General features: G+C 44.1%; 3 protein-coding genes across 3 annotated transcripts in view; 1 reads left to right on the top strand and 2 right to left on the bottom strand.

Moving 5' to 3' along the window:
* LOC140847136 (uncharacterized) overlaps positions 1-9067 on the top strand; it is a 40399-nt gene extending 31332 nt beyond the window's left edge. Inside the window, exons 3-4 of the mRNA XM_073226378.1 lie at positions 453-557; positions 7343-9067. Of these exons, the coding sequence (XP_073082479.1) occupies positions 453-557; positions 7343-7558 (321 nt within the window). The 3' untranslated portion in view covers positions 7559-9067. The remainder of the gene's footprint in view (positions 1-452; positions 558-7342) is intronic.
* Positions 1-26431, bottom strand: part of LOC140847137 (zinc finger protein 541-like) — a 223221-nt gene that overhangs the window by 166411 nt on the left and 30379 nt on the right.
* The window catches only part of LOC140847135 (zinc finger protein 541-like), a 41875-nt gene continuing 24745 nt past the window's right edge, over positions 9302-26431 (bottom strand). The window contains exons 8-17 of the mRNA XM_073226377.1: positions 23143-23206; positions 22428-22570; positions 20260-20323; positions 19523-19665; positions 19047-19147; positions 17782-17857; positions 17137-17225; positions 10963-11103; positions 10619-10800; positions 9302-10507 (exon numbers count right to left, since the gene is read on the bottom strand). Of these exons, the coding sequence (XP_073082478.1) occupies positions 10336-10507; positions 10619-10800; positions 10963-11103; positions 17137-17225; positions 17782-17857; positions 19047-19147; positions 19523-19665; positions 20260-20323; positions 22428-22570; positions 23143-23206 (1175 nt within the window). The 3' untranslated portion in view covers positions 9302-10335. The remainder of the gene's footprint in view (positions 10508-10618; positions 10801-10962; positions 11104-17136; positions 17226-17781; positions 17858-19046; positions 19148-19522; positions 19666-20259; positions 20324-22427; positions 22571-23142; positions 23207-26431) is intronic.

The following is a 26431-nucleotide window of genomic DNA, read 5'->3' as shown; positions in this document are numbered from 1 at the left end:
TCACAATACTAAAAATGAGTAATGAAGGAAAGCCATGACTGTAAGTTCCAGGAGGGCAGGAAATACATTTTATTCCTGTTTGTATTCGAGTAGGCACTCGAAGGGAGTTATAAGAAGCAAATGAGACGGCCTACAGGAAATAGGTGTATAAATGGTAAAAATCACTACCCAGATGTTGAAAGTCTAATCTAGTCTTCCTCTCTTCCATTATGGAGTACATCCTCGTACCAAGATTGGGAGGATCTAATTTATTTTTTGTAAAAGTACCTTAAAGAAATCTCAGCCTTCTTAGGTGACCCTTTAGTCACCTTCATAAATGTGTAAGAAAATTAAAAATTTATACCATGGTTGAAATCTATTTTTTCTCTTAATTTTAGTACAAAAATAAGAGACATTCTTATGTTTCAATGACATTCATATATTTAACGTCTGTCGTATGTTTTTATTCTCAGGCTGTGGCGTCACGGCTGTGTGGACGCCTTGCCCCGGGAGCTCCTGCCGCCCAGGCCGTCCACACCGCTCTCCCAGAGTCCTCAAACTCCCTCGCTTCTCTGCAGGTGGTGGAGTTTGTATTAATTATATCTCTACTGAAGTGCAGTGTTGAAGAGTGAAAGTGTAAGGTTTTGTTTTATAGGACCCACATCCCTACAAGGCTGGTTACTTTATGCACAATGAAGGGAGACCTTCAACAGATGGGAATTACTGTGCCCACTGATTCCAGCTTCCTCTCCCCAATCATTTCCTTCAATACCATTTTTCATAAGAGTATCTGAGAATATTGGCAATCCAGGAAAAAAGTTCATAAACAATAACTGATTTATTTAAATGCAAAATAGGAGGCTTATAGAAATCTTTCTAAGTAGCTTTCTTGCTTCTTTTTCATAATCTAACAGTATTTTCAGGTATCTTGCTGAAATCTAGACAAGCTCCTATGATATATTTAGAAAGAACCAGTACATTTTGTTACCTAATTGCCATTGAATTAATTTTTCTAGTAAGTAAAATATATCAAATATGGGTGTGTTCATTAATAAAATACAATCATAATATTCATTTCCATGTGACTTTTGTAATACAGAGGCCAGTAGATTAAATTTAAAGTTGAAAAGGTGATATTTTTCTTAATAGTATATTCACCTAAAGCTGTGGCAGAAATAGTATGTGACCAGACTTGGAAGTGATTTTGTCCTGGCAAATATAAATTGGAATGCAGGGAGTCCCCATTTTTGCCATCATTTGTTAAACTCTGAGAAAATATTTTCCCCCCCAGGATAAGTGGGTATATTTGAGAATGATCAACATGTTGGTTATTTGAGTAGAAGAGTATCTTTGCTGAGACTAGGACAGCAATAAACACAAAGTTAAAGATGTATCATAGTCTTAAAAAGACAGCATCTCTTGAATGGATAAAGAAAAGGTGGCACATATACACAGTGGAGTATTATTCAGCCATAAGAAGAAAACAAATCCTATCATTTGCAACAACATGGATAGAGCTAGAGGGTATTATGCCCAGTGAAAAAAGCCAGGTGGAGAAAGACAAGTTCCAAATGATTTCACTCACCTGTGGAGTATAAGAACAAAGAAAAAAACTGAGGGAACAAAACAGCAGCAGACTCACAGAACCCAAGAATGGACTAACAGTTACCAAAGGGAAAGGGACTGGGAAGGTTGGGTGGGGAAGGAGGGAGAAGGGGATAAAGGGGCATTGCGATTAGCACACATAAAGTGGAGGGGGGACATGGGGCAGACAGTATACCACAGAGAAGACAAGTAATGACTCTATAGCATCTTACTACACTGATGGACAGTGACTGTAAGGGAGTATGTGGGGGGGACTTGATAATGGGGATGTTGGTCCCCTCCCTGCCTCTAAGCCGCAGACAAGGGAGGAGACGCGATGAGTTGTCGAAGACCAGAAAGGACCAGGCAGGGGGCTCAAGAGCAATGCCGAGAAGGTATTTCTCATATTTATTGAATAAATGAACTTACAATGAACTCAAACATCATTATCCGGCCTTGAGTCTAGCCCAAGGTCGCGACGCTTCTCAAGGATACCAAACTGTGTGAAGGTGGCTCCGAGCCATGAGAACTGCTTTGGTTCCCATCACTCAGTCCTTGATTACACATCAACTGAGTGTGTGGGAAAAACAGTCAAGTCATGTGTGCTTATACGTTTGATTTCTACCTTACTTGAATTATGTATTAACCCCATCAATCCCACATATCCCCCTTTTCTTTTAAGATATAGGAGTATAATAAGTAAACCAGTTCTAATAGAAGGTTTTTTGACATAGAATAGTTCTTTACATTCTACAGTATAAAGTAAAAGTCTATGTTTTGAACTTATGTAAAGGATAGCAAAGATAGAAAATAAATGGAGTGCAATTAGAGGGTAGGTGCAGGTGAGCAGGTCTGTGCTATAGACTGTGTTTTGGTCTGAGCTGGGCAAGGGCAACAAAACATCCATGGGTGCAGAAGATTTCTCTCAAAACTGGGGGGTTGAGGCTCTAAGCCTCACCCCTGTTGGCCCCCCATCTCTCACCTGATGGCCCCCCTGCGACTGTGCCTGTCTTAGGTTGTTCCTCCCTTGAGGAATCTTACCCGTCTCTGGCTAACCAGCCATCTTCCGGGGCCATACAGGGACATGTAAAGTTGGTAAGTGAGAGAGAAGTAATATCCTTTGAAAAGGTTAGTTTTCCACTTCTTTACAGATTTATGCCCCGTGGCTTGTGTCCAGCACTTGCGTTAAGACATCTTTGCCAGTGAAAAGGATTATGATGCACAGCAATTTTAAGTATGAGGCACGAATTCTAGTAAAGAGCTGTATTTTGAAAGGAAGAAAAAAAGCTATAGAAGTAGCAGATGGAAGAGAATATGAGATTGATTATTTCTAGAATATGAGAAGATTGATTATTTCTTTGACATGATTTCCTGTAGAGTAACGTAAGCATGTATAGGTTTTAACAAACTACTAATTAAATTGCGTACACACATTAACAAAGCGGGAATACAGATACGTAGTAAAAGCAGGCCTACAATTACTGGCCATATCCAACGAAACCAAGAAAACCAGTCAGGTAACCCAGGCATTTGTGAAAACTTATTGACAATATGATGGATATCATCTAATTGATTCTGAATAGTTTGAGGAGAATCAGACAAATTGAGACAACACATTCCTGGAAACTGTTCACATCCTACGTGCTCTTTTAACAGCAGACGGTCCACAGCAGCGCGATCCTGAGGCTCTGCAGCTCGCACTTCTCCCAGTTCTGGGTTGAGTTCCGATAATATAGAAGCAGTCAAATTTGTTGTTTTGCTATATGCACAGGCCAGCTTAGAGATCTCTTTCTGCATTCCTACGACAAGTCCAGGAACCGGCAGGAGGAACGCAGCTGCAGCTGCAACAGCGGCAGGGTCTCCAAGTTTCAAGTTTTCATCACAATCTGACGGCAGAGCTCAGAGACGTCTCTTACGCTTATATCCGGATGGTCTATTAGATCAGGAAGAATGCGTCCCACCCCACAAACACCTCGGTAGTGGGAAGAAAGGGCTTGATGTGTTTTGTCATTACACAAAATTACCCAACCATTTGGAAGTCTATATCCAGAAGACCATTTCACATTGATTGTGGAATTACAGTAAGAGGCTACATGAGTACAGTGAGTACATACACAGTCCGTGATGCTAGCAGTGCTCACAGGGAAATTTAATTGGGCATCAGGAGTAAGCGTCTCAGGGGGAGGAGTGCTATTTCTGTAACTTACAACATTCAGTACTAAAGTTTGCCATCATTCCCTTTGACGGTGCTCTCCAGGCAAATATATATCGGGGAAATACGCCAAATTAGTCAAATATTTTCCTTGATGAGGAGAAGAAATTCCTCTGATATGTTTCAGGGGCCCTCTGGAAAATATCAGAGTTAATTAGAGGTAAAAAAACTTTTTAAAATTTGGTCTTGGGAAGTTGTCAAAAGTTTTTAAGGCGCTTGCCTAAATAGAATTATAGTTATTAAATAACACTTATTATTTAACCAGAATGATAATAAGAAAGTTTAAAAGCAAATGCAGAAGGTTACACAGCTAACAACACTTAGCTTAGTCTTTTTAATATTAAGATCTCATTTTCTTAAATACTCAGACAATTCATTGAAACTTTAAGCAAAAGAAACTGTTTTAATAATCAGAAAACTTTTTATAATCTTTCAACATTAAAGGTAGAGTAAGAAACTTTTGTTCTTTTTTTTTGACATATGAAAATGACATTGTTTAATCTCAGTTATAAATATGAATAAAGCATTTTACATAACTGTCTTTAAACAAACAGCTATACTTTTGAATAGTTATCTTCTTTTACTTCCTATACAATGCATTTCTATTCCTTATACCTTCTCTTATTAAAACATACATTCTTTAGCATACAGAAATGTTTTCCTTATTATTATTAAGTAGTTTTCATTAGAACTTAAAACCATTTGGTACCTTAACATTCAGTGAACACTGAAAAACAGGCCACTGTAAACTGTTACACCAGCATTCTTCAGATTGATACATCTATGAACATATTTTATCATTTTTGGAAATGTGCCTTACAGCACAATTTCTCATTAAGCACAAAATATGTCTATATAACTTAGCAAACTTTAAGAATTTTGGTTACCACAAAAATTCTCAGGCTGTTTGCAGATATATATACCATTATACACTAATACAGTATTATTATTAAGATGTTTATTTGCTACACTTATTTACTTATTTTTAGCAACCATGCCAGATTACTTATAAAACTTTTACCAAACATCAAAGTCAAGCTTTTCTTTAAGCATCTTCTTGAAATATTTAACAGGTAACATCAACTTAAATGACTTTAAGTAAACTTTGGCAGTTGTTAACTATAAGGACATGTCCGTTTCACTTAAATTAGCTTTAATGCTTAACATTTTTTATTAGATTTCATGGAAGTTTTAGAATGCTCAATGTTCACAAGCGCTTGTCTTTAAATCAGTTTTTATTAATACCATCCGGAGGTAGGAAATATTTTTCATTTACATGCTTAGACACACAAACATACAGACTGAGACATAATGACTACAGTTAGCAACACTTTTCATACAAAAACATACACACAAACTGATTAAAGATTTGAGTTACTAATATTCAATTGCCTTCTTTCTTTTTAGCTTACTTGATTAAAGTACTTCAGTTTTCAAGAATACACTCTAAGGGCGAGCAGTTTACGTAACTGGGTTAAGGTTTAGATGGCCCCAGACTAACAGGGCCAACGAAGGCTCTGAACTGATACGGACTGTGTGTGTCCAGGGGGCTGGAAATGAAATGCAAGTACAATTCTAGCACCAGTCGTTTAAAGCCAGGCTGTGTTATAAAATATAAATCTCTTCTATCTCAGGGAGTCTAGTTTAAGACTTCCCAATTTTCAAAGATCATGATGAACCAGTAAGTAGAATAGATTTTCACTAAAGGAATTTAGAAAACTACTTCCATATTGTAGTAGTGCACGGGACTTCTCACTATTTTCCTTGTGGCAAAATGTATTTAGCTGCATAACATTATATCGCATACTTCTTTCAGGGGCCAAGCCTCTGTAATCAGTGTTTGTGTTGAGGCCAGGTTTATGTGCAGAAGATAAGACACTTCTTTCTTAGTTTAGGGATTGAATTACTCTGTTAGTTTTCCTAGTTTCTTCTGCCCGAGCTTTAGTCCTTCCTCGAGAGGCCCCTGCCTGTCTGATAAGTGCAGGGAGTGTGTGACTTTTCTTCACTGCTTAGAGTCTTGATCTGAGTCACAGGCTTGTCTCGCTTCCCTGGGGCTTCAGACAAGGAAATGCTCAGCTCCAGGACGACTGCCTCTAGGGAAAGGAGTTAACAGAACAGAGCTATTGACTTGTTGGTCTGACCTTTCAGCTTGATGGCTTTACAGACGCCACTTACATTACATTACACAGGAAAAAGTGGCGCAGGCCTAACAGGACTGCTTTGAAAAGGAGCAGAGGAACCCTTGCAAAGGGAGAGAGAAAATTCAGAGACTGTTACGGACATTTATGGTGGGGTTTATACCCTTAAACACCAGTTTCTCTCACTGCTTGGGAATTATCCTGCTAATCACCTACTGTAAGAGATCTGATCTGTGAGATAAGAGGTCGGGATCATCTGCATCTTTCGCATAGGCAGCAGCCTAGCTGGAGGTTCACTCAGCGCCATAGGATCAATCAGCCGGAGCTGAGATCTAAGGACCATGGTCTATTGATCCAGTCCGCCCTCGGAGTCCGCCGGATTAGGATAGGAAAGTAGGAAATCGGCTCAACCACTCCCCGACATTCCCATTGGTCCAGAGGCGGGGGATCAAGGAGCGGCAGACACCGGGAAACCTTTCACCTGAGACTTAAGACTGGTAGCCACCACTAATCATCTTTTAAGTGGCTAATGGGTGCCCAGACACATTTTATGAGATAAAGAGTGCAGCATTAAGTCAGGAATAAGAGCGAAGCGTGGGTCTCCTACCTTGCGGGGGTGAGCGTCAGGTTCCGTGAGACTGATGAAGTCAGAAGAGAGTTAGGGACACCCCCTGCCTCACTCAGAGGCCACGGCAGGCTGAAGAAGCAGGCTGGGAGTCAGAGGCAGAGAGAGAGAGGCGCTCCTCACGGACACCCAGTCGGGCTGTCGGGGTCTGATTCCAGACACGCGGGCCTTTCAGAAGCCGCTGAAGTGCAGCCTCAGCCTAGAGTCTCGCAGGTGCCCACGGCCTTCCTCGGTCCCTCGCATCCAAGGAGACGCCTCTGAACGGGAATCCGGGCCTCCACTCAGCTGACATTCCCGGCTCCCGAGGGAGACGGGGGATCCACTGAGGGAGACGCAGGGGAAACTGTCGCTCGAGACTTTGACATCGGCAGCCGGGCTCCTCCCATTTAAGTGGCTGACGAGCGCCCGATGTGCGCCACAGACGGCTCCCTTCTATAAGGACAGGGAGAGAAAAGGCAGGCTTGGGTGCTGATGCTCACCTCTGAGGTCATCCCGGGCGAGCCCCTAAAAAGGGGGAGTTTGCAAAGGTTGCAAAGCGAGAGTGATCAAGTTACATAAAGATTAGACAGGCCAAGGCATAGCATCGCCCCGTCCAGGAGCTTTCTTAAGATCTCATAACATTAGCCCAATTTGTTTGTTTGAGGGTTCCCTGGGGCGGCAACCAATAACAATATTTTTTAATGTATTTATGCAATTGGGCAAAATCCTTCTTAGAAGTTTTCACTCCTGGTGTTTTTAGGAGGGCACAGAGTAATTTTAAATAGTCCTCCGGTTAGCTGCTTTGGTCTGTTTGGCCCATTATAGTGTCCTGACGTCTCGCTGTCCCTACGCGCGATTTCTCGGGAGTCTTACCGGATCAGCGATCTTCGGAGCTGCCAGCTCTGCTGGTCAAGGGTCGCCCGAGCGGAGCTTCCCTGCTCTGTCAACGGTCCCTGTTCGAGCCCCGCTTGCCAGTCAGTCCCCTCCCTGCCTCTAAGCCCCAGACAAAGGAGGAGACGTGATGAGTCGTTGAAGACCTGAAAGGGTCAGCCAGGGGGCTCAAGGCGTAACAGCTCAGGAGCAATGCTGAGAAGACACTCCTCATGTTTACTGAGCAAATGAACTTACAATGAACTCAAACATCATTATCCGGCCTTGAGTCTAGCCCAAGGTCGCGACGCTTCTCAAGGATACCAAACTGTGTGAAGATGGCTGCGAGCCATGAGAACTGCTTTGGTTCCCATCACTCAGTCCTTGATTACACATCAACTGAGTGTGTGGGAAAAACAGTCAAGTCATGTGAGCTCATACATTTGATTTCTACCTTACTTGAATTATGTATCAACCCCATCAATCCCACAGGGGGGAACCTAGTAACCACAATATTGCTCATGTGATTGTACATTAATACCAAAATAAAAAAGGTGGAGCACAACTCCTTCCTCCTTAAGTGACTTCCTGCACAGTATGGGGAGGAACACTGAGCTGAGGGTGGAAAAACCTGACAAACGTTGCCAGCCAGGCGGCGGAGGCTGACACCAACAGTGATAAATCAAAACATTGACACATGTACCCTTAATAACATGCGATGACAGTGGCACTTCACCTCTATGGTCTTCCAGTTTAATCATGAGAAAAACACACAATTCCAACTGAGGCACACTCTCCAAAATACCTGACCAGGACGTCTCAAAGCTGTCACGGCATCCGAAACAAGGAAAGCCTGAGAAACTGTCACAGCCGTTAGAAAACAGCATAAAACCTAAATGTGATTTACTCCCACCAGGAGGTTTAAAACATTTTAACAGTAAGGTATTAACAAAAGGCCATGTAATGGAAGCTGCTCAGGCTGAGAGTAGGGGTGGGTATTGATAAGGGCCTGGCTATACCTGGTTGAGTTTTTTAAATGTACCAGTAAGAAAGATGTAACTGGCTTAGGCGACGTCCGGGAAAGAATGTGAACCCTGCAGTACTCAGCCAATGAGGAACCAGGGGAGGGACGCACGCGCTGAGGTAAATTACTGGGGCCAAACTCCCCAGGTGTGCCTGCCCACCAGACTCCCAATCCTGCCAGACCGTCATTAAAGCCTCGCTCCGCTCTCCTGTCTCCGTGTCCACTTAGTGAATTTGGACCAGTGAGTGGGTTTCTCACAGTGTGACCCATCAGTAAGTCTGAGTCTCCTGAGATGCATCCCTAATCCCTGAGTTTCTGTCCCTCTTTACGGCTACCCAGCCCAGGCCACCGTCGTCTGAGAGCCTCTGTCACCTCTCCAGGCTTGCCGTCCTGCCTCCTGCAACCTCGGCACAGCAGCCACAGAGCTTGGAACCCTCCGCTAGTTCCCGTGGCAGCACTTGCCGTGCCGTGGCCTGGAGTCCAGACCGTGGCCCCAGCAGCCTCCTCTGGGTGGCCTTCCCTGGCCGTCCCCCTAACGCCATCGGCCACACCCTGGTCACTCTTTAGGATTTGAGCCCCTGCCTTATTTCCCTCCCGTCACCTTGTGGTGGACGCAAGGGCTGCCGACCCGGTAGCCGCTCATGCTTCCTCTTCTTTTCCCGCAGGAAGAATTTCCGCTTTCGTCAGGAGGCAGGAAACCTGGGCGAACATGCTGGTTTCCCCCGGTCCTGAGGAGACCTTGGATATGGGGATGACTGCGCCATATCGCTTCCCACTGCCAGGGATCAGTTTAGAAACAGCATGGGCCCCCGTCCTGACCAGTGGACCCAGAGGCATTCTTCTGGAGACCGTTACAAGCCTCCCCGCTCTTAAAGAGGGACACGAGGAGGGAGGGAGGAACGTGCTCTTTCCTGTGCCCTCTGGTGTGGACCTCGGGGCAGGAGGGGGGGATCCTCGTCCCCGCTGCGATCCGCATGCTGAGCTGGCCGCTGCTGGCAGACCCTGACTTCACCCCGGACACACTGGAACCCCCGTCATGCCCTGACTGCTGGTCACCACGCTGCTGACTCTTCTGTCCTTATGGCCCAAAGCAGGAGCTAAAACCACTTTGCTTATTTATTCCTGCTGCTCTCCTGCTCCTAAAATGTGAGGTCCCTGAGAGGAGCACCTGTGTCCCTCCTGTGTCGCTGTGGGCCCACTGCATGGACTGGGTGCTGACACACACTGCAGTGGGCACCTCAGGGCCGGTTCCCGGAATGTATGGGGACCCGGCCCCTCCAGGGCGGACACTAAGCTCACTCGTTTCTGTGGCGCTGGTGACTGGCAGGAGCCCTAAAGCCTTTGTTGGCTCAACAGGCCAGAGAAGCCAGAAGATAGCTGCTTAACAACACAATTTAATAAGATTTACAAATTGACTTGTACAAAAAAAAACTTAAGAATGTACAAAGTCATTATCATACTAGGGGCTAAATGCAGAGGGCACACTCTCCTAATGAGGAGTCTGACATGTTGGGAGATCCGGAGTTATTTTCCCACTGGGTGTCCACACCTCGGCCTTCTCTAACAGATGTAATGAAACCCCAAAATTGAGGCAAAGATTGGTGAGGACTCAGATCGAACATGTTTCCCCACACAAGGCTCTCTGCTCCGGAGAATAGAAGGGGAGAGACTATTGACCTAAAGAGAATGGAGCCTCTGGCACCAGCTGGCAAGGATGTCACAGTGTCCAATGATGGCAGCGCTCTGCGTGTTGATGGTCAATGCCCGCTGTGTTTGCAAGCTGGGCTGGTCAGTGGGGGGCAGGGGAGTGGGGGTGGAGGCAGAGGGATGCTCTGAACACCTCGGGAAGGCTGAAGGGAGAGGTGACAGGGCCCGAGGTCCTCATCCCGATGACTTGCTGCCTTGCCCCGGCTCACGGCCCAAATCACCCCTGCAAGGGGCCCATGTCAGCCCCCGTCTCCCCTTCCTCCTCCTTCTCCTCCTCTTTCAGCTTAAAGGCCTTCGCTGGTCTCTCTGCCCTGACAGTTGGTTCCACGGGGTCCTGAAGCCGGTGCTGCCTCATGTGGGCATTTCGACTCTGGATCTTATCAAATACCCTGCAGAGTCAGCAGAGGACATGGGTCAGAGCAGGGGGAAGGTGGGCTGAGGGCCCACGGAGACAGAGGGCAGGCTGTGTGGGTGCATCCGGGGACAGGGCTGGTGCCCACCTCTCACATTCCCTGCAGGGAAAAGCGCCTTGGCCCTGGCCATGCCCCAGAGGCTCAGGGGTCCGCTTGGGAGCAGCACTTGGGCTGGTGGCGATGACGCATTCTCCCCTGCAACTCTCCGTCTCTGTCTTCAACTCAGGGGTTGGACGGCGGCTGCGTCTCTTCTTAGCGCTGCAAGTGGCCTGCACAAGGGGCAGAAATGACATCAGGGTGCCGAACTTCCACCCTTCTGAGGGAGATGCTTTCCTCTGTAGGGGCCCCTTCCCCACCCTGACCTGGGTGATCAGCAGCTGTCCAGACCAGCACTGAACTCCAGTGAGACCCCTTGCCCCAGAATCCCCTACCTTTGTTTCTGTTGGGTCTGACTCGACCAGCTTCCTTTTGACCCCATTTTCCAGGCCTGGGGCCCGAACATAGGCAAACCTGGTCTTTTTTTTCCAGGTGTAGTAATACTCTACACACTGGGCCACCGATTTTGTCTGGACCTGGTGAAAGAAAACAGCAGCGGGCTTTGGGCACTGCCCCACACGCCCCCTCGCCGTGGGGCTAGGCACTTCCTGAAAGCTCTCCTGGAATGTCTCTCCCCTTGGGCTTGGCACGCCCCTGGGCTACAAGGAGCACAGAAGCACAGAGTCCTGCTGCTGATGAGGGGCTCAGGGTGACGCCGCTGTAGCCAGCACCGTCCAAGCTCTGCATGCTCTCTGAGCCCCAAGTCAATCCCGGGAGGCCTTCCCTACAGGAAGGTGTACACGAGGGCTCCCTACACAGGCGCTCACTGTGACGTCAGGCCTAATGGCTATGCATTTACCAGCTGGGACTCCCTGCAGCAGGCTGCCCTGATCAGCAGAGACCACAAAGCCTTTGCAACAGCTAGGCAGCGCCCTGCAGCACAGAGATAAGGGGCCCACGAGAGAAGAAGGGGGTTTTGAGGGCACAGTCGGATCCTCGGGCATTCAGACCCCACCGTGTGCTCTCCCCCCACTAAGAATTAACCCCATTAATAATAACTTCTGTAAAAACAAAACGGAACAGGAAAGTTTAATTGCTCTAGGAAGATGATTTCTCAGGAAAATTTAATTGGCCAGTTAAGATATGGGCTCACTTCAGAAAATACTTTCTCCATGTGAAATTTTTTCAGCTCTGTATATCTTCAAAGACTAGGAGCCAAAGTAGTAAATCCTCTGCCTAAGAAATATCACTCGGTTAGAAGAAAAAAAAAGAAGTTGGACTTCTGCTTCCAAACAAGATGGAGTAACAGGAGCTACACTGACCTTCCCATTCAAAACAATGAGAAGAAACAGTCAAAATGTCTGAAATAATGTTTGGTAAGATGCTAGGCAAGCCAAGAACAAGTCTTTCTGAGAGACAGAAAATAAGCCCCCACTGTCCCAACACACTACACCCTGGGAGAGTTTCCAGGCTGTGGCCCGGGGAGAGGGGTCCGGGCAGAGCCAGGTGGGCTTCCTGAGCTGAGATGGGAGGGAGGATTCTGGGAGAACAAGGCGGTGAGAGTTCACAGGACAAGGCAGGACAGGGAAGAGCTGCTCAGAGGAAAATTCCAGAGATCTGGGGGGCGCTCCCCTCCAGCGTTCAGCAACGCGCTGACCAGCGTGGGCATATGAGGTGGCCCAAAACTGGGTAAAGAACCGCCTGGAAGAATTAGATGAAAAGGCACCTCACACAGGGCCAGGAATAGCACCTGGTTTCCACCCGCTGGGGTGCGAAAAAACTCATAGTTCATGGGACATTGATAGAGAAATTCAGAGGGTTTTGCCTCTGTAATGAGGAATAATTAGCCTTAGACAAAAATGGTCCAATTTAAACAAATCCAAAACCAGAGCCCAAAAGGAACAAATTGTTTTCAAGTAACCATGTATCAGAACAAAGTTCAAGAATACTTACTAAGAATACAAAAATATTCAGCCCTCAACAAGCTATCATTCACAATGCCGGGAATCCACTGAAAAACTACCAGGCATGGAAAGCAGGAAAATATGACATATAATGGGAAAAAATCAATCCATCCAAATCAACCCACAATGGACACAGATGTTAGAATTAGCAGGAAAGGGCACTAAAAGTCATTATAATTGTACATTATATGTTGAAACAGTTAAATAGAGACATGGGACACTAATGAGACCCAAAAAGAACTCCTAGAGATTAAAATTACAATGTCTAAGATGAAAACTACACTGCAGATTAGATACTGCACAGAAAGGATTACTGAACTTGGAAATACAGCAATAAAAATCATCCAAAATGAAACACACAGAGAAAAAGAGACTCAGTCGAAATGAAAAGAGCATCAGTGACTCCCGGACAGCTGCAGGAAGCCCAGCGCCCACTAAGTGGAGCCCTCAAAGCAGAAGGGGGGATGCAAGAAATGTTTGAAGAAACAAGACTGAATTTCCCAAAATCTAAGGAAAACTATAAACCCGCAGATACAAGAAGCTCAACAAACTGCAAGCACAAGAAAGAAAAATGAAGAAAGCACACCAAAGCCCATCATAATAAAATTGCTCAAAGCCAGTGACAAAGAGAAATTCTGACAAATATCCAGCCAGTAAAAAAAAGACATGTTTTATGCAGAGGACCAAAGACACAGAAATCTGGAGATTTCTCATGAAAAATAATAAAAGCCAGAAGAAAGTAAATTACCTCTTTAAATTACAGGGAAAAGACCTGTCAAGCTAGAATTCCACACTTAACAAAGATATCTTTCAGAAATGAAGGCCAAATAAAGGTTCTTTTTTAGCTATACAAAAGCTGGAAAAATTCATAATTGGCAAATCTGCACTTTAAGAAATGTTAAGTGACTTACATTTATTTCCTTCTGGAAAATGATACCAGATGGAAATATGCATCTACATAAAGGAATGCGGAGCAGTGAAAATGTAAGTACATGGGCGACTATATAAGACATCTCATTATTTAAAGCTCTCTATAAATAATTGACCACTTAAGCAAAAATATCAACAATGTATAGTGGGGTTTACAACATATGTAAAATGAAATGCATAACAACAAGTGTATAAAGGCCAGGAGGAGAAATGTAAGTACGCTACTGGAAGGCTGTCATTCTGCACATGAAATGTTATCAAGTCACCTGAAGGGAGACTGGGGTGAGTTAGTGATGCAGACTATTAACCCTAAAGCATCCACCAAAATAATAAAATACAGTTATAGCCAATAAGCTGACAATGGAGATAAAACAGAATCCTACAATTTACTACATTAATTTTTTCTGCCAAAAGAAGGCAGAAAAAGTGGAAAGGGGAAACAAACAACAGATGGGACAAATAGAAAACAAATAGCAAGATGATGGACTTAAACCTAACCATTCAATGACAACATTAAATGTGAATGTTCTAAACACCCTAATTTAAAAGGCTGAATATTTAATGGGAAATAAAAAAGCAACACCGAACACATGTTATTTATAAGAACACACATTAGCTGTAAAGGCTAAATAGTTTAAAAGTGAGATGCAGAAAAATGATATAGCATGCTGGCACCCATTTTGAAGAAAGCTGGAGAGGTTGGATAGACTAATATCAGAAAAAAGTAGATTTCAGAGCAAATAGTACTTCCAGAGATAAAGTAAATAATTTCATAATGATATAAGGGTCAATTAATCAAGAAGACATAAGAATCCTAAAATTTCATATGTCTACATCAGGGCTTCAAAATGTATGAAGCAAAAAATTACAGAACTGTGGGGAAAAATAGACCCACAGTTATAGGAAAACATTTCAATATCCCATTCTCAACAATTGCTGAAACAATTAGACAGTAAAGGGGTGGAAGACCTAAACCACACTCTGAGCCACAACGAATTCTCACTTATAGAGCTCCACTCACCCACAGCAGGTACACCACCTTCAAGTGTACGAAGAACATTTACCAAGAGGTAAACCATGTTCTGGACTATAAAAAGGGTCAATAAATTTAAAAGGATTCAAGTCATGCAAAGTATTTCTCTGGTCACAATGGCATTAACTGAAAAATCAGTTAACTGAAGAACTATGCAAAATCCTCAAACATTTGGAGACTAACACACTTCTAAATATTCATACTTCAAAAAAGAAATCAAAAGGGAGATGAAAAGGTATTTTGAATTGAATAAAAATGAAAACCCAAAATAAGAAAACTTATCAAAGAAGTACTTTGAGGGAAACTTACAGCACTACAAACCCATGTTTGGGAAGAAGAAAGGTCTGAAATCAATGAGCTCAGCTTCCATTTTCAGAAACTAGTAAAAGAAGAGCAATTTAAACACAAAGCAAACAGAAGAAATTGCAGAATAAATAAACCAAATAGAGAAAAACCAGGAAGCCAAAACTGGTTTTTTGAGAAAATCAGTAAAATTGATAAGCCTTTAGTCAGATCAGAATAAAAAGATATATTACCGAAAGCAGGAATGAGAGAGGGGCTATCACTATAGTCTATAAATCCAAAAAGGAGAATATAAGAATATAATAAACAACTTTATGCTAATACATCAGACAACTTAGAAGAAATGTACAAAAGTCCTTGAAAGATAAAAACTACCAAGGTTCACTCAAAAGGACATTGATAACCTGAGTAGCCATATATCTATTAAATAAGTTGAATTTGCACTTCAAAACCTCCCCACAAAGAAAGCTGCAGGCCCAAATATTTAAGGAAGGAAGAAGTAATCCAATTCTAAACAAACTCTTCCCCCAAAAAACTGAAGTGGAGGGAACACTTCTGAACTCATTCTACAAGGTCAGCACTACCCCCATCCCAAAGCCAGACAAATGCACCGCAGGAGAGACAGCGACAGGCCAGTGCCCACCATGGACTCGGGGGGGGAATTCCAGACACAGTTTTAACAGATAGAATCCAACAATACATAGAACAGACCCACACACACACAGCCAGCTGCTATCTGGCCCCGTACAAAGGCGGCTGAGTGGGGAAGATATGGCCTCTGCAACAACAGGCACTGGAACAGCTAAACACCCACAGGAAAGATGGAGCTGCAATCCATACCGTGCCCTACATACAAACCCTAACCCCGAAAGGACCACGCATCTAAATGTAAAGCCTAAAGCTATAAAGCTTCTAGAAGACATAGAGGAAAAACTCTGTGACTTTGGGTTAGGCAAAGATTTCTTAGATACAACACCAAAATCATGGTCCATGAAAGAAAAAGTAATCAATAGAATTTAATTAAAATTTAAAACTTTCTTCAAAAGACACTGTTAAAAGACTAAAAAGCTACAGATTGGGAGAAAATACTTGCAAAGCATATATCTGGATAAAATACTTGTGCCCAGAACAAATAATGAACTCCTACAACTCAATAAAAACACAAACATCCTAGTGAAAACAAAGGCAAAGAAGCAAACAGACACCAAAGAAGGCTCACAGATAGCAAACAAGCACATGAAAAGTTGTTCAGAAACATTAGTCAGGGGGAAACGCGGTGAGATACCTCTGCATACTCATTAGAATGGCTACGATTAAAAAACCCGACCATATCAAGTGCTGGAGATGTTGTGGAGCAACTGGAACTCTTGTACCTGCCGGTGGGAATGTGAAATGGTACAGCCCCTTTGCTTAAGTTTGGCACTTTCTTGAAAAGTTAAATGTACACCTACCATGTGAGCCACTCATTCCTTTCCTAAGTATTTGCTGCCCTCCCCCCCCCACCTACAGTACTTGTTCATGTAGAGATTTGAATGTGAATATTCACAGAAGCTTTATTTATAATTGCAGATAACTTGGAAACCCCACAGATGTCCATCAATAGGTGAATGATTAAATGAACTGTGTTACATCCACACAATGGAATACTCCTCAGCAAGAAAAAGGGTCCACACAATAACATGGATGAACCTCAAAACAATGATGCTGAGTGTAAGAAGTCACACAAGGCAGACAAGCAGTGCACATGCTGCAGGACAGATAGAAAACTCTGGAAAATGCAAACTAATTTGGAGTGACAGAAAGAAGATAAGGAGGTGATTAGGGAGGGACAGGGGTGGTAGGAAAAAGGGATTTACCAAGGGGACAGGAGGAAACTTTTGGGGGTGATGAATGTGTTTCTTATCTTGACTATGGTGATGGTTTTGCAGGTATAAATATGTCAAAACATGAAATAGTACATTTTTTGTTACGTGCAGTTTTGTGTATATCAAGTTAAAAGAACAAAAAACATCAGCAGACATTAAGTGTAGTATGATTGCATCCTTTCCTAAATACATGTGTATATGCACGTAAGATCTGTACGGGGAAATGCCTGAGGTGCCCAGCCAAAGTCAGAGGTCATCATTCAGAAGCGGGATGATGGGGATGGGTGTGGAGGGCTTTGAGCACATGATGGCATTTCTGTACTGTCTGGCGTTGTTCACATCAGTGGCCTTTTTAAATTACCAACTGTTTACAGTGTGAACAGCGTGTAACCCCGATAGGCCCTCCAGCTCTAGCTCAGCTCAGCGGTGTGAGTCGAGGCCTTGTCTACACCAGCCCACCCACGTATACCTTACCATCTTGTGTATCAAGTGGAAGTTCTTTTTGTGAGCCTGGAATGCCTTATTAAACAGAACCTTCTCCTGGGAGGTCCAGACGTCAGAACCTATCAGAGAAACAGGAGGAAAAAGGACAGTTCTGCAGCCGCAGCCATGGCGGAAATGCAGCCTGCCCTTTTTAAAGCTGTCGTTACCAAGTACCAAGTATGTGCCAAGAATTCTGTTTTGTCTCATACAATCCTTAGAAAAACCTCAGCAGGTTGGGACCAATACTATCCCCACGTTACAGATGCAGTAACAAGGCTTCCATTGGTTAACAGACTTGCCAACGGGAGGCAGGGACCCCCAGTTGCCTGACTCCTAGGTTGGGGTGCTCAGCCACTGAATCTGAGCCCGCCTTCACGGCTCCTTGGCCAAGGGATCCCCTTCCTGGCTGGGAACAGCCCCTGAGGGAACCACTGTACTGGAAGGGGGAAGGGAGGACCCAGCCAGGAGAGACAGGCACCCACTGATGTCCCCTGGAGAGGAGAGGCCCTTCTGGAAAGGCAGGAGAAGGAGGGCCCCAAGAGCACACCCAGGGGCACAAGCAGGGCCTGCCGCCGAGACCGACTGGCTCCCGGGTAGTAGCCGGGCACACCCACTCCCGCAGCCTTGCTCCAGTACCTGCATAGTGGTAGTCAGCCAGCGGGTGAGTTGGTGGCTTCTGGGGTCCTCCGTGTATCAGGGTCTCTAGGGCCACCTGGAGCAGGAAGGAAAGCGGGCTACTTTCTGAGGGAGGGAAGGTGAGGTGGAGGCCTGCCTTCATCCTTACATTCATTTGAGAAACACAGGCCTCCCTAAAGCCTCCCTCACTCCAGGGCTACTCAGCGCGTGGTGGGGCCGTGGACTGGCCACGGCCTGCAAACTGCATGTGGACGTACCGGCTCTGTCGCTACGCATACTGAGTGCAGCTGGGGTTTTTCTAATAGTAGGGTTTTCTTGATGAATGAAGCAGTGTGCAGATTTACTCTTGTGCCAGCTCCTTCCTTCGTCAAGGACTGGCATTTGTAGGAGCCCTGGCTGTGCCATGCCCCAGTTTATTTTCTTCATAGAACTAATCACTAACAACTTTTAAAAACAGATTTCCCTTTGACTGTCCTAAATTTAAAATGCAAGCCCCACGGAGAAGGATTTTGTCTCGCTCAACAGTGTCAACCCGATCGGGACTGGCCACGGAACCTGCAGGGCCCAGTGCAAAATGAAATTGCAGGCTTTTTGAAAATTTGTTAATTTCAAAAATGGTAGAAGCAGAGCATTAGACCGAGGGGGGTCCCAAAGCCAGCCCTGCCCCAGGGCCACAACACTCATGAGGGCAAACACACATGTGCTGGTTACTCTGCTGAGCACCCACTATGTGGCAGCCACTGCCTTGCAACTTGAGGAAAAGTACAGTTGCCAATACTGACTCCTGGGGCCCTAACTTGGGTGACATGACCCCCATTTCCACTACTCAGAGTTGAACTTTTCATTTTCTAAACTTCAGGATTGTGAAGCGGGTCCTTGGAGGAAGCAGATATTTTCATTGCATCAGGGGTTTTCGTACATGGGATTTTAATCAAAAAGGTAAAGCTCCATCGATAAACCAGATCAGTGCAGGACCTGAGTCAGTCTACTGGGCTCCACTCCCCCTGCCCCTGCGATCTCGGAGGAACCTGGTGCTCTGCAGCTGCCCCAGGTAAATAACTGACTAACTGGGCCACATCTGCACGTTTGCCCTACAACTGACGACATCAACCCCACAGCCACTGGGGAGAAGGATGGGTGGTCTTTCTTTAGTTTTCATGAGCTGCAAAGCCTGCAGAGGGCACATTACATGCACCAGATCCCCAGCCTCAGGAGAGCAGGGGCTTCCCAGGGACCCGCCAAGCCCGCCCCTGCCTCCAGCTCACCGGGACATCGCCCTGGGCCTCGTGCAGGCAGTGCAGAGCGAGCTCCAGGTTGGTGCCCCCTCCTGGCATTGCGCTGGAGGCCATCTTGCAGAGCTCAGTCACTGTGCACAGCAAACGTCCCCAGAAGAGTGTGAGAGAGGGAGACACAGGGAGTCAGTGAATGCCGGGAGGAGACGTCCCCAAGAGCACAGAGAGGGGCTCCTTGTCCCTGTCTCCCTCACAGCTCCCTGAAAAGCAGGCAAAGGGAAGGACAGGGAGGAAGGGCAGAAACCCTGCTCCTGGCACCTGCTCAGGATGACCTGGCTGGTTACTGCATGAGGAGAATGGGGGGCGGGAGGAGACGTCCTGGTCCCGCAGCCGGCTACCCCACCCAGGGATACTGCCTCCTGGTTCAGGTGAGAACTGGGAGGAGGAACACCTTAGAGATGAGGGAAGGAGGGGTACCCTTGGGAATTTGGCCCCCATGTTTCAGCCACCTCTATCCTGTTTTTCTGGAGTGCCCATCACATCGTCCGATGGCTTCCAGACCAGAGAAGCTCCTTGTTCACCAGTCTCGGCTGGGGGGCGCTCCTGCAGCTCCGGGATCTCGGCCTGAAACTCGCGTCCTATCCTGATGCGTCTGAAATGAGGCCACACACGAGACATACACATGTGACTAAGATGGGAAATAAGACGGAGATGTGTGACGTGTCCTGCTCTCAGGCCACAACCCTGCTCTGTTGAAACCTCTATCATCTCCCAGATGCATCTGGGGAGTATTTGTAACCCCTGACAGACATGGACAAGTGTTCTAGATACCGTCCAGCTACACCCCCATTCCTCCAATTTTCTTTATCACCACGCTGCTGGCCTCAGGTGCCCCTCTTGGGGTCCAGGACAGGGGAGGTGTATGCTGATGCCTGGCATGCTTCTACATCCATGGCCACATCCCTCTAGTCACATTCCATGGACATTCCAAGTCTCACACATGCCATCACCAATTTTACCTAGAACCTCAGGGGCCTGGGCACTTGTCGCAGTGGGCCCAAATATGGGCTGCCCAGATAGAAGGAATATTGGAGGAACTTCGCACATACACCCAGAGAAATCTACCACTTCTCTCCCACAGAGAAGCTAACCCCCCTGTGAGGAAGGAGCTCTGGGGGAACACAAGGAGGGTAAAAATATCCCCAATTTGGAAGGACCCCCAGGTTCTAAGTCTGTTCCAACTCACGGTCTAATGCTGGGCTTGGTGTCATCCTCGATTGCACAGATGCCAGAAGAGTCATCCACTTGATCTAGAAAACACACAACAGAAACCTTCCAGAACACTGACTGGAAGTGACGCAGGGGCCCCTTCTGTCTGCCTTTGTACAGCAGCTGAAAGTAGGGTTTCTCAGCTTGCAAGGTTGGGAGGTGTAACCAGGGACACAGAGAGTCCCTCTCCTCCCAGCTCTCATGCCTAAAGAACTAAAGGAAGGTACAATGAAAAAAGCTCATCAAAGAGAGAATACTATTAAGAGGTAGAAATTGTGTTTTTATTAAAGAACCAAATGGAAATCTTGGAGTTAAGAACAATAACCAAAATGGGGGTTTGAGCTGGCAGAAGTAACCAGCAGCCAACTTAAAGCTAGATCCATGGAGATTATGGATTTTGAAGAACACAGAGAAAAATAAATGAATGAAGGACAACGAAGAGCCTCAGAGAAATGTGGGGCATCAATAAGTGCAGCAACACGTGTAATGGAAATACGAGGAGTAGAGAACAGAACAGAAAAATATTTAAAGTATTTAATGGCAGAAAATGTGCAAAATGAGATGAAAAAACAATACATACATCCAAGAAACCCTATAAACTCCAAGTAGCATAAACACAAAGAGCTCTCCATCTGGGCACATCATAGGCAAAATACTGAAAGCCAAAGATAAAGATCTTGAAAGCAAAAAGAGAAAAATAACGTGACCTACATGCACACTATAGTAAGATTAACAGCTGACTTTTCATCGAACATGATAGCAGTTGGAAGGCAGTGGGACAACATGATCTCATTGCTGGAAGTAAAAACTCAACCAAGAATCTTATCTCCAGCAAATTACCTTTCAAAAATGAAGGTGAAGAAAGACATCCTTAGGTAAATAAAAACTGAGGAAACTTGTTGCTAGCAGACCTGTCTTACAAGGAACATTCAAGGGAGAGAATTATTCAGCCATGAACAGAAATGAAGTTCTGATATACACAACATGGGTGAAACCCTAAGTTTTCATGCTAACTGGAAGAAAACACAAAGAAGCACACATTGTATGATTCCCACTTATATGAAATGTCCAGAAGAGCAGAGCCTACAGGACAGAAAGTAGATTTGTGGTTACCTACGGCTGGGGACAGGGTCGGGAGGGGAGGGACAAGAGTGACTGCTGAGTAGAGGGCTCCCTTGGGATATGATGAAAATATCCGAAAATTGATGGTAGCAACGATTGCACACACAGGTCTGTGAAATACCAACTACCACTGTATACTTTATTTTAAGGGGATGAATTGTATGACATGTGAATTACACCTCCACAATGAAAATAAATATTACAGGAAGTTCTTCAGACTGAAAGAGAAAATGACATGAGATAGTAATCTGAATCCAAACAAACAAAAAACACTGGTAAATGTACTTATATAGGTAATTATTAAAGTCAGTATAATGGCATATTTTTTCTCTTTTCTTAATTGACCTAAAAAGTAATTGCATAAAACACTACTGTTATGGGCCTGTAATTTATAAACATATATATATATATATATATACACACACACACACACACACACACATACATATATGACAACAACAGTACAACAAAGGGGAGATGCATTGGAGTAAAGAAATAGCCCTCCATACAGTAACTCAAATCCACAGGAATAAATGAAGAGATGAGAAATGGTAACGAAAAATGTTATATAACAAACTGTATAAATAATGCTTGCATTCCCTTATTCTCTCACTTTTTGTTACATAAAACAAAATTGTATAATATAAGAATTGATGTATTGCTGGGTTTATATACACACACACTCATATACACATACATATATAAAGTACATATATGAATAATTAGAGCAAGAGGGTTCAGAGAAATAGAGCTGCATAGTAGAAATGCTTCCATATTTCACTTTAAGTGATGGGAAGGACAGGGAGGAAGGGCAGAAACCCTGCTCCTGGCACCTGCTCAGGATGGCCTGGCTGGTTACTGCATGAGGATAATGGGGGGCGGGAGGAGACGGCCTGGTCCCACAGCCGGGTGCCCCACCCAGGGATACTGCTTCCTGGTCCAGGTGAGGACTGGGAGGAGGAACTCCTTGGAGATGAGGGAAGGGGGGGTACCCTTGGGAATTTGGCCCCATGTCTCAGTCACCTCTATCCTGTGTTTCTGGATGGCCCATCACATCGTCCGATGGCTTCCAGACCAGAGAAGCTCCATGTTCACTGGTCTCGGCCGCAGGGTGCTCCTGGAGCTCTGGGATCTCGACCTGAAACTTCTTTCCTATCCTGATGCGTCTGAAATGAGGCCACCCATGAGACATACACATGTGACTAAGATGGGAAATAAGACGGAGATGTGTGACGTGCCCTGCTCTCAGGCCACAGCCCTGCTCTGTGGAAACCTCTGTCATCTCCCAGATGCATCTGCTGAGTATTCGTCACCCCAGACAGACATGGACAAGTGTTCTAGATACTGTCCAGTTACACCCCCTTCCTCCAATATTCTTTATCACCAGGCTTCTCCCTCAGGTACCCCTCTAGGGGTCCAGGACAGGGGAGGTGTATGCTGATGCCTGGCATGCTTCTACATCCATGGCCACATCCCTCTAGTCACATTCCATGGATAATCAAGCCTCACATGTGCCATCACCAATTCTACCTAAAACCCCAGGGCCCTGGGCATCTGTCCCCGTGGGCCCAACTATGGGATGCCCAGAAGGAAGGAATATTGGAGGAACTACCTACATACACCCAGAGAAATCTACCACTTCTCTCCCAGAGAGGAAGGAACTCTGGGGGAACACAAGAAGGGTAAAAATATCCCCACTTTGGTAGGAACCCCAGGTTCTAAGTCTGTTCAAACTCACATTCGAATGCGGGGCTTGGTGTTATCCTTGATAACATGGCTGCCAGAAGAGTCATCCACTTGATCTAGAAAACATGCAACAGAAAGCTTCAAGAACACTGAGTGGAAGGGATGCAGGGTCCCCTTCTCCCTGCTTTTGTAGAGCAGCTGAAAGTAGGGTTTCCAAGCTTGCAAGGTCGGGAGCTCCCTCAGAACACTAACAATAGAACTCCTGTATGATCCAGCAGCCCCACTTGTCGGTATTGAAACAAATGGATGGAAATCAGGCTCTCAAAGAGACACCTGCACTCCCATGTTCACTGCAACGTGATTCGCAATAGCTAAGACGTGGAAACAACCAAGATGACCATCGACATATGAATGGGTAAAGAATATGTGGTTTATACATACAATGGAATCCTACTTAGCATTGAAAAAAGGAAATTTTGCAATATGCAACAACATGGATGAACCCCTTGAGAATATTAAATGAAATAAGCCAGTCACAGAAAGAGAAATACTGCATGAATGCACTTAACATGTAGTATCTAAAACAGTCAAATCCATATAACCAAAGGGTGGAATGGTGGTGGCCAGGGTTAGGGTCGTCGGAAATGGGGAGTTACTAACCAAGGAATGTAAAGTATCAATTTAGGAAGATGAATGAACTCTAGAGATCTGATGTACAGCACTGCCAACAGTACTATATTGAATACTTAAAAGATTTGTTAGAGGGTAGGTCTATGTTCACTCTTCTTGTCACAACAAAAATTGTTCAAAAGATCATGTGGAAGAGGACTAGGACTTCTGAAAATACAAAGAGTAAAGCAACAAATTAAGAGGTCAAAATTATTTTAAAGCAGTTAAAGTCTCTAGAAGTTATCCTAAAGGTATCCAGCATTTTAAGAAATATTCATTCAGGCCAATTGAGTAAATCTCAGTAAGAATAGTGAGTTTGTGGCATCTGAGCCATGACTTGTTCCCTTACCTACCAACCCCGTGCACTGTGTATCAGAAGCGCTACTTGGAGGGCTCTACTCCAGGGAGGTGCAGCCAGGGACACAGGGGGTCCCTCTCCTCCCAGCTCTCATGCCTAAAGAACTAAAGGAAGGTACAATGAAAAATGCTTATCAAAGAGAGAATACTATTAAGAAGTAGAAATTGTTTAAAAAAAAAAAAAGAATCAAATGGAAATTTTTGAGTTAAGAAAGGACAATAACCAAAATGTAGATTTGAGCTGGCAGAAGTAACCAGCAGCCAACTTAAAGATAGATTCATGGAGATTACGGATTTTGAAGAACAGAGAGAAAAATAAATGAATGAAAGAAAACAAAGAGCCACAGAGAAATGTGGGGCATCAATAAGGGCAGCAACACGTGTAATGGGAATACAAGGAGGAGTGGAGAAAGGAACAGAAAAATATTTACAGTATTAAATGGCAGAAAATGTGCAAAATGTGACAAAAAAACAATGCATACATCCAAGAAACTCTATAAACTCCAAGTAGCATAAACACAAAGAGCTCTTCATCTGGGCACATCATAGGCAAAATACTGAAAGCCAAAGAGAAAGACCTTGAAATCAAAAAAGTAAAATAACATGATATAGATGTACACCCCAGTAAGATTAACAGCTGACTTCTCATTGAAAATGATAGCAGTTGGAAGGCAGTGGGACAACATCATCTCATTGCTGGAAGTAAAAACTGTTAACCAAGAATCTTATATCCAGCAAATTACCTTTCAAGAATGAAGATGAAAAAAGATATCCTTAGGTCAATAAAAACCAAGGAAACTTGTTGTTAGCAGACCTGTCTTATAAGGAACATTAAAGGTAGAGAATTATTCAGCCATGCATGAAAAGAAATGAAGTTCTGATATACACAACATGGATGAAACCCTAAGTTTTTATGCTAACTGAAAGAAGATACAAAGAAGCACACATCATATGATTTCCACTTGTATGAAATGTCCACAGGAGCCGAGCCTACAGGACAGAACGTAGATTCGTGGTTACCTACGGCTGGGGACTGGGTTGGGAGGGGAAGGACAAGAGTGACTGCTGAGTACAGGGCTTCTTTGGGACATGACGAAAATATCTGGAAACTGATGGTAGCAACAGTTGCACAGCTCTGAGAATGTACCCACCACTGCTGTATTGTGTACTTTAAAGGGATGAATTGTATGACATGTGAATTACACCTCCACAATGAAAATAAATACTACAGGAAGTTTCAGGCTGAAAGAAAAAAATACATTAGATAGTAACCTGAATCCAAACAAATACAAAACACTGGTAAATCTACTTATGTAGGTAATTATAAAAGGCAGTATAATTGCATATTTTTTCTTTTCTTGACTTAAAAAGTAAGTGCATGAAACATTAGTGTTATAGGCCTGTAATTTATAAACATATATATGACAACAACAGCACAACAGAGGGGCGATGCATTGGAGTAGAGAAATAACACTCCATACCATAACTCCAATCCACAGAAATAAATAAATGAAGAGACGAGAAAGGATAACTAAAAATGTTACATAACAAATTGTATACATAATGCTTGCTTTCCTTTATTCTCTCAGTTTTTGTTACATAATACAAAAGAGTATAATGTAAGAACTAAACAATGTATTGCTGGATTTATATGTATATACACACACACACATACAGAAAATAAAATATATATATAAAGTATTTATATACATAATAAGAGAAAAAGGGTTAGGAGAAATAGAGCTGCATAGGAGTAATGTGTCTATATTTCACTGTAAGTTATTATACATCTGAACAGATTCTGATAACGTTAAGATGTAGTTTTAAGTCCTAGAGCAACCACTAAGGAAAGACTAAGAAAAAAATGAAAAACTAAAGGAATTAAAATGTTACAGTAGAAAACACTTAATACAAAAGAAAGCCAGAATAGAGGAACAGAAGGAGAAAAAGGCAAGGTACATACAATCAAAAGCATAATGGCAAATGTAAACCTCCCTATAACAATGTAACATTAAGTGACACTGGATTGAATAAACCAATCAAAATGCAGAGTTCGTCAGATTAGATAAAAAATATATGATCCAACTAATATAATCTATAGAAGACATGGTTTATTTGAAAAAAACACAAGCAGGTTGAAAATACAAGTACAGAAAAAATATACCAAGTAAACAACCATAAAAGAGGCAGAATGGTACTAATGTTAGGCTAATTAGCCTATAAAAAAAACTAGAGATAATGATAAAATTATTGCAGTGATGATAAAGAACACTGTAGTCACTTCTTGGAAAAAACAATCACACCATCAGGAAGAT

The sequence above is a fragment of the Manis javanica genome, chromosome 17 (genome assembly GCF_040802235.1).
Source record: "Manis javanica isolate MJ-LG chromosome 17, MJ_LKY, whole genome shotgun sequence".
Lineage (NCBI taxonomy): Eukaryota > Metazoa > Chordata > Mammalia > Pholidota > Manidae > Manis > Manis javanica.
Note: the sequence above shows the minus strand (reverse complement) of the source record. Positions and strands in the feature narration are given on the sequence as shown.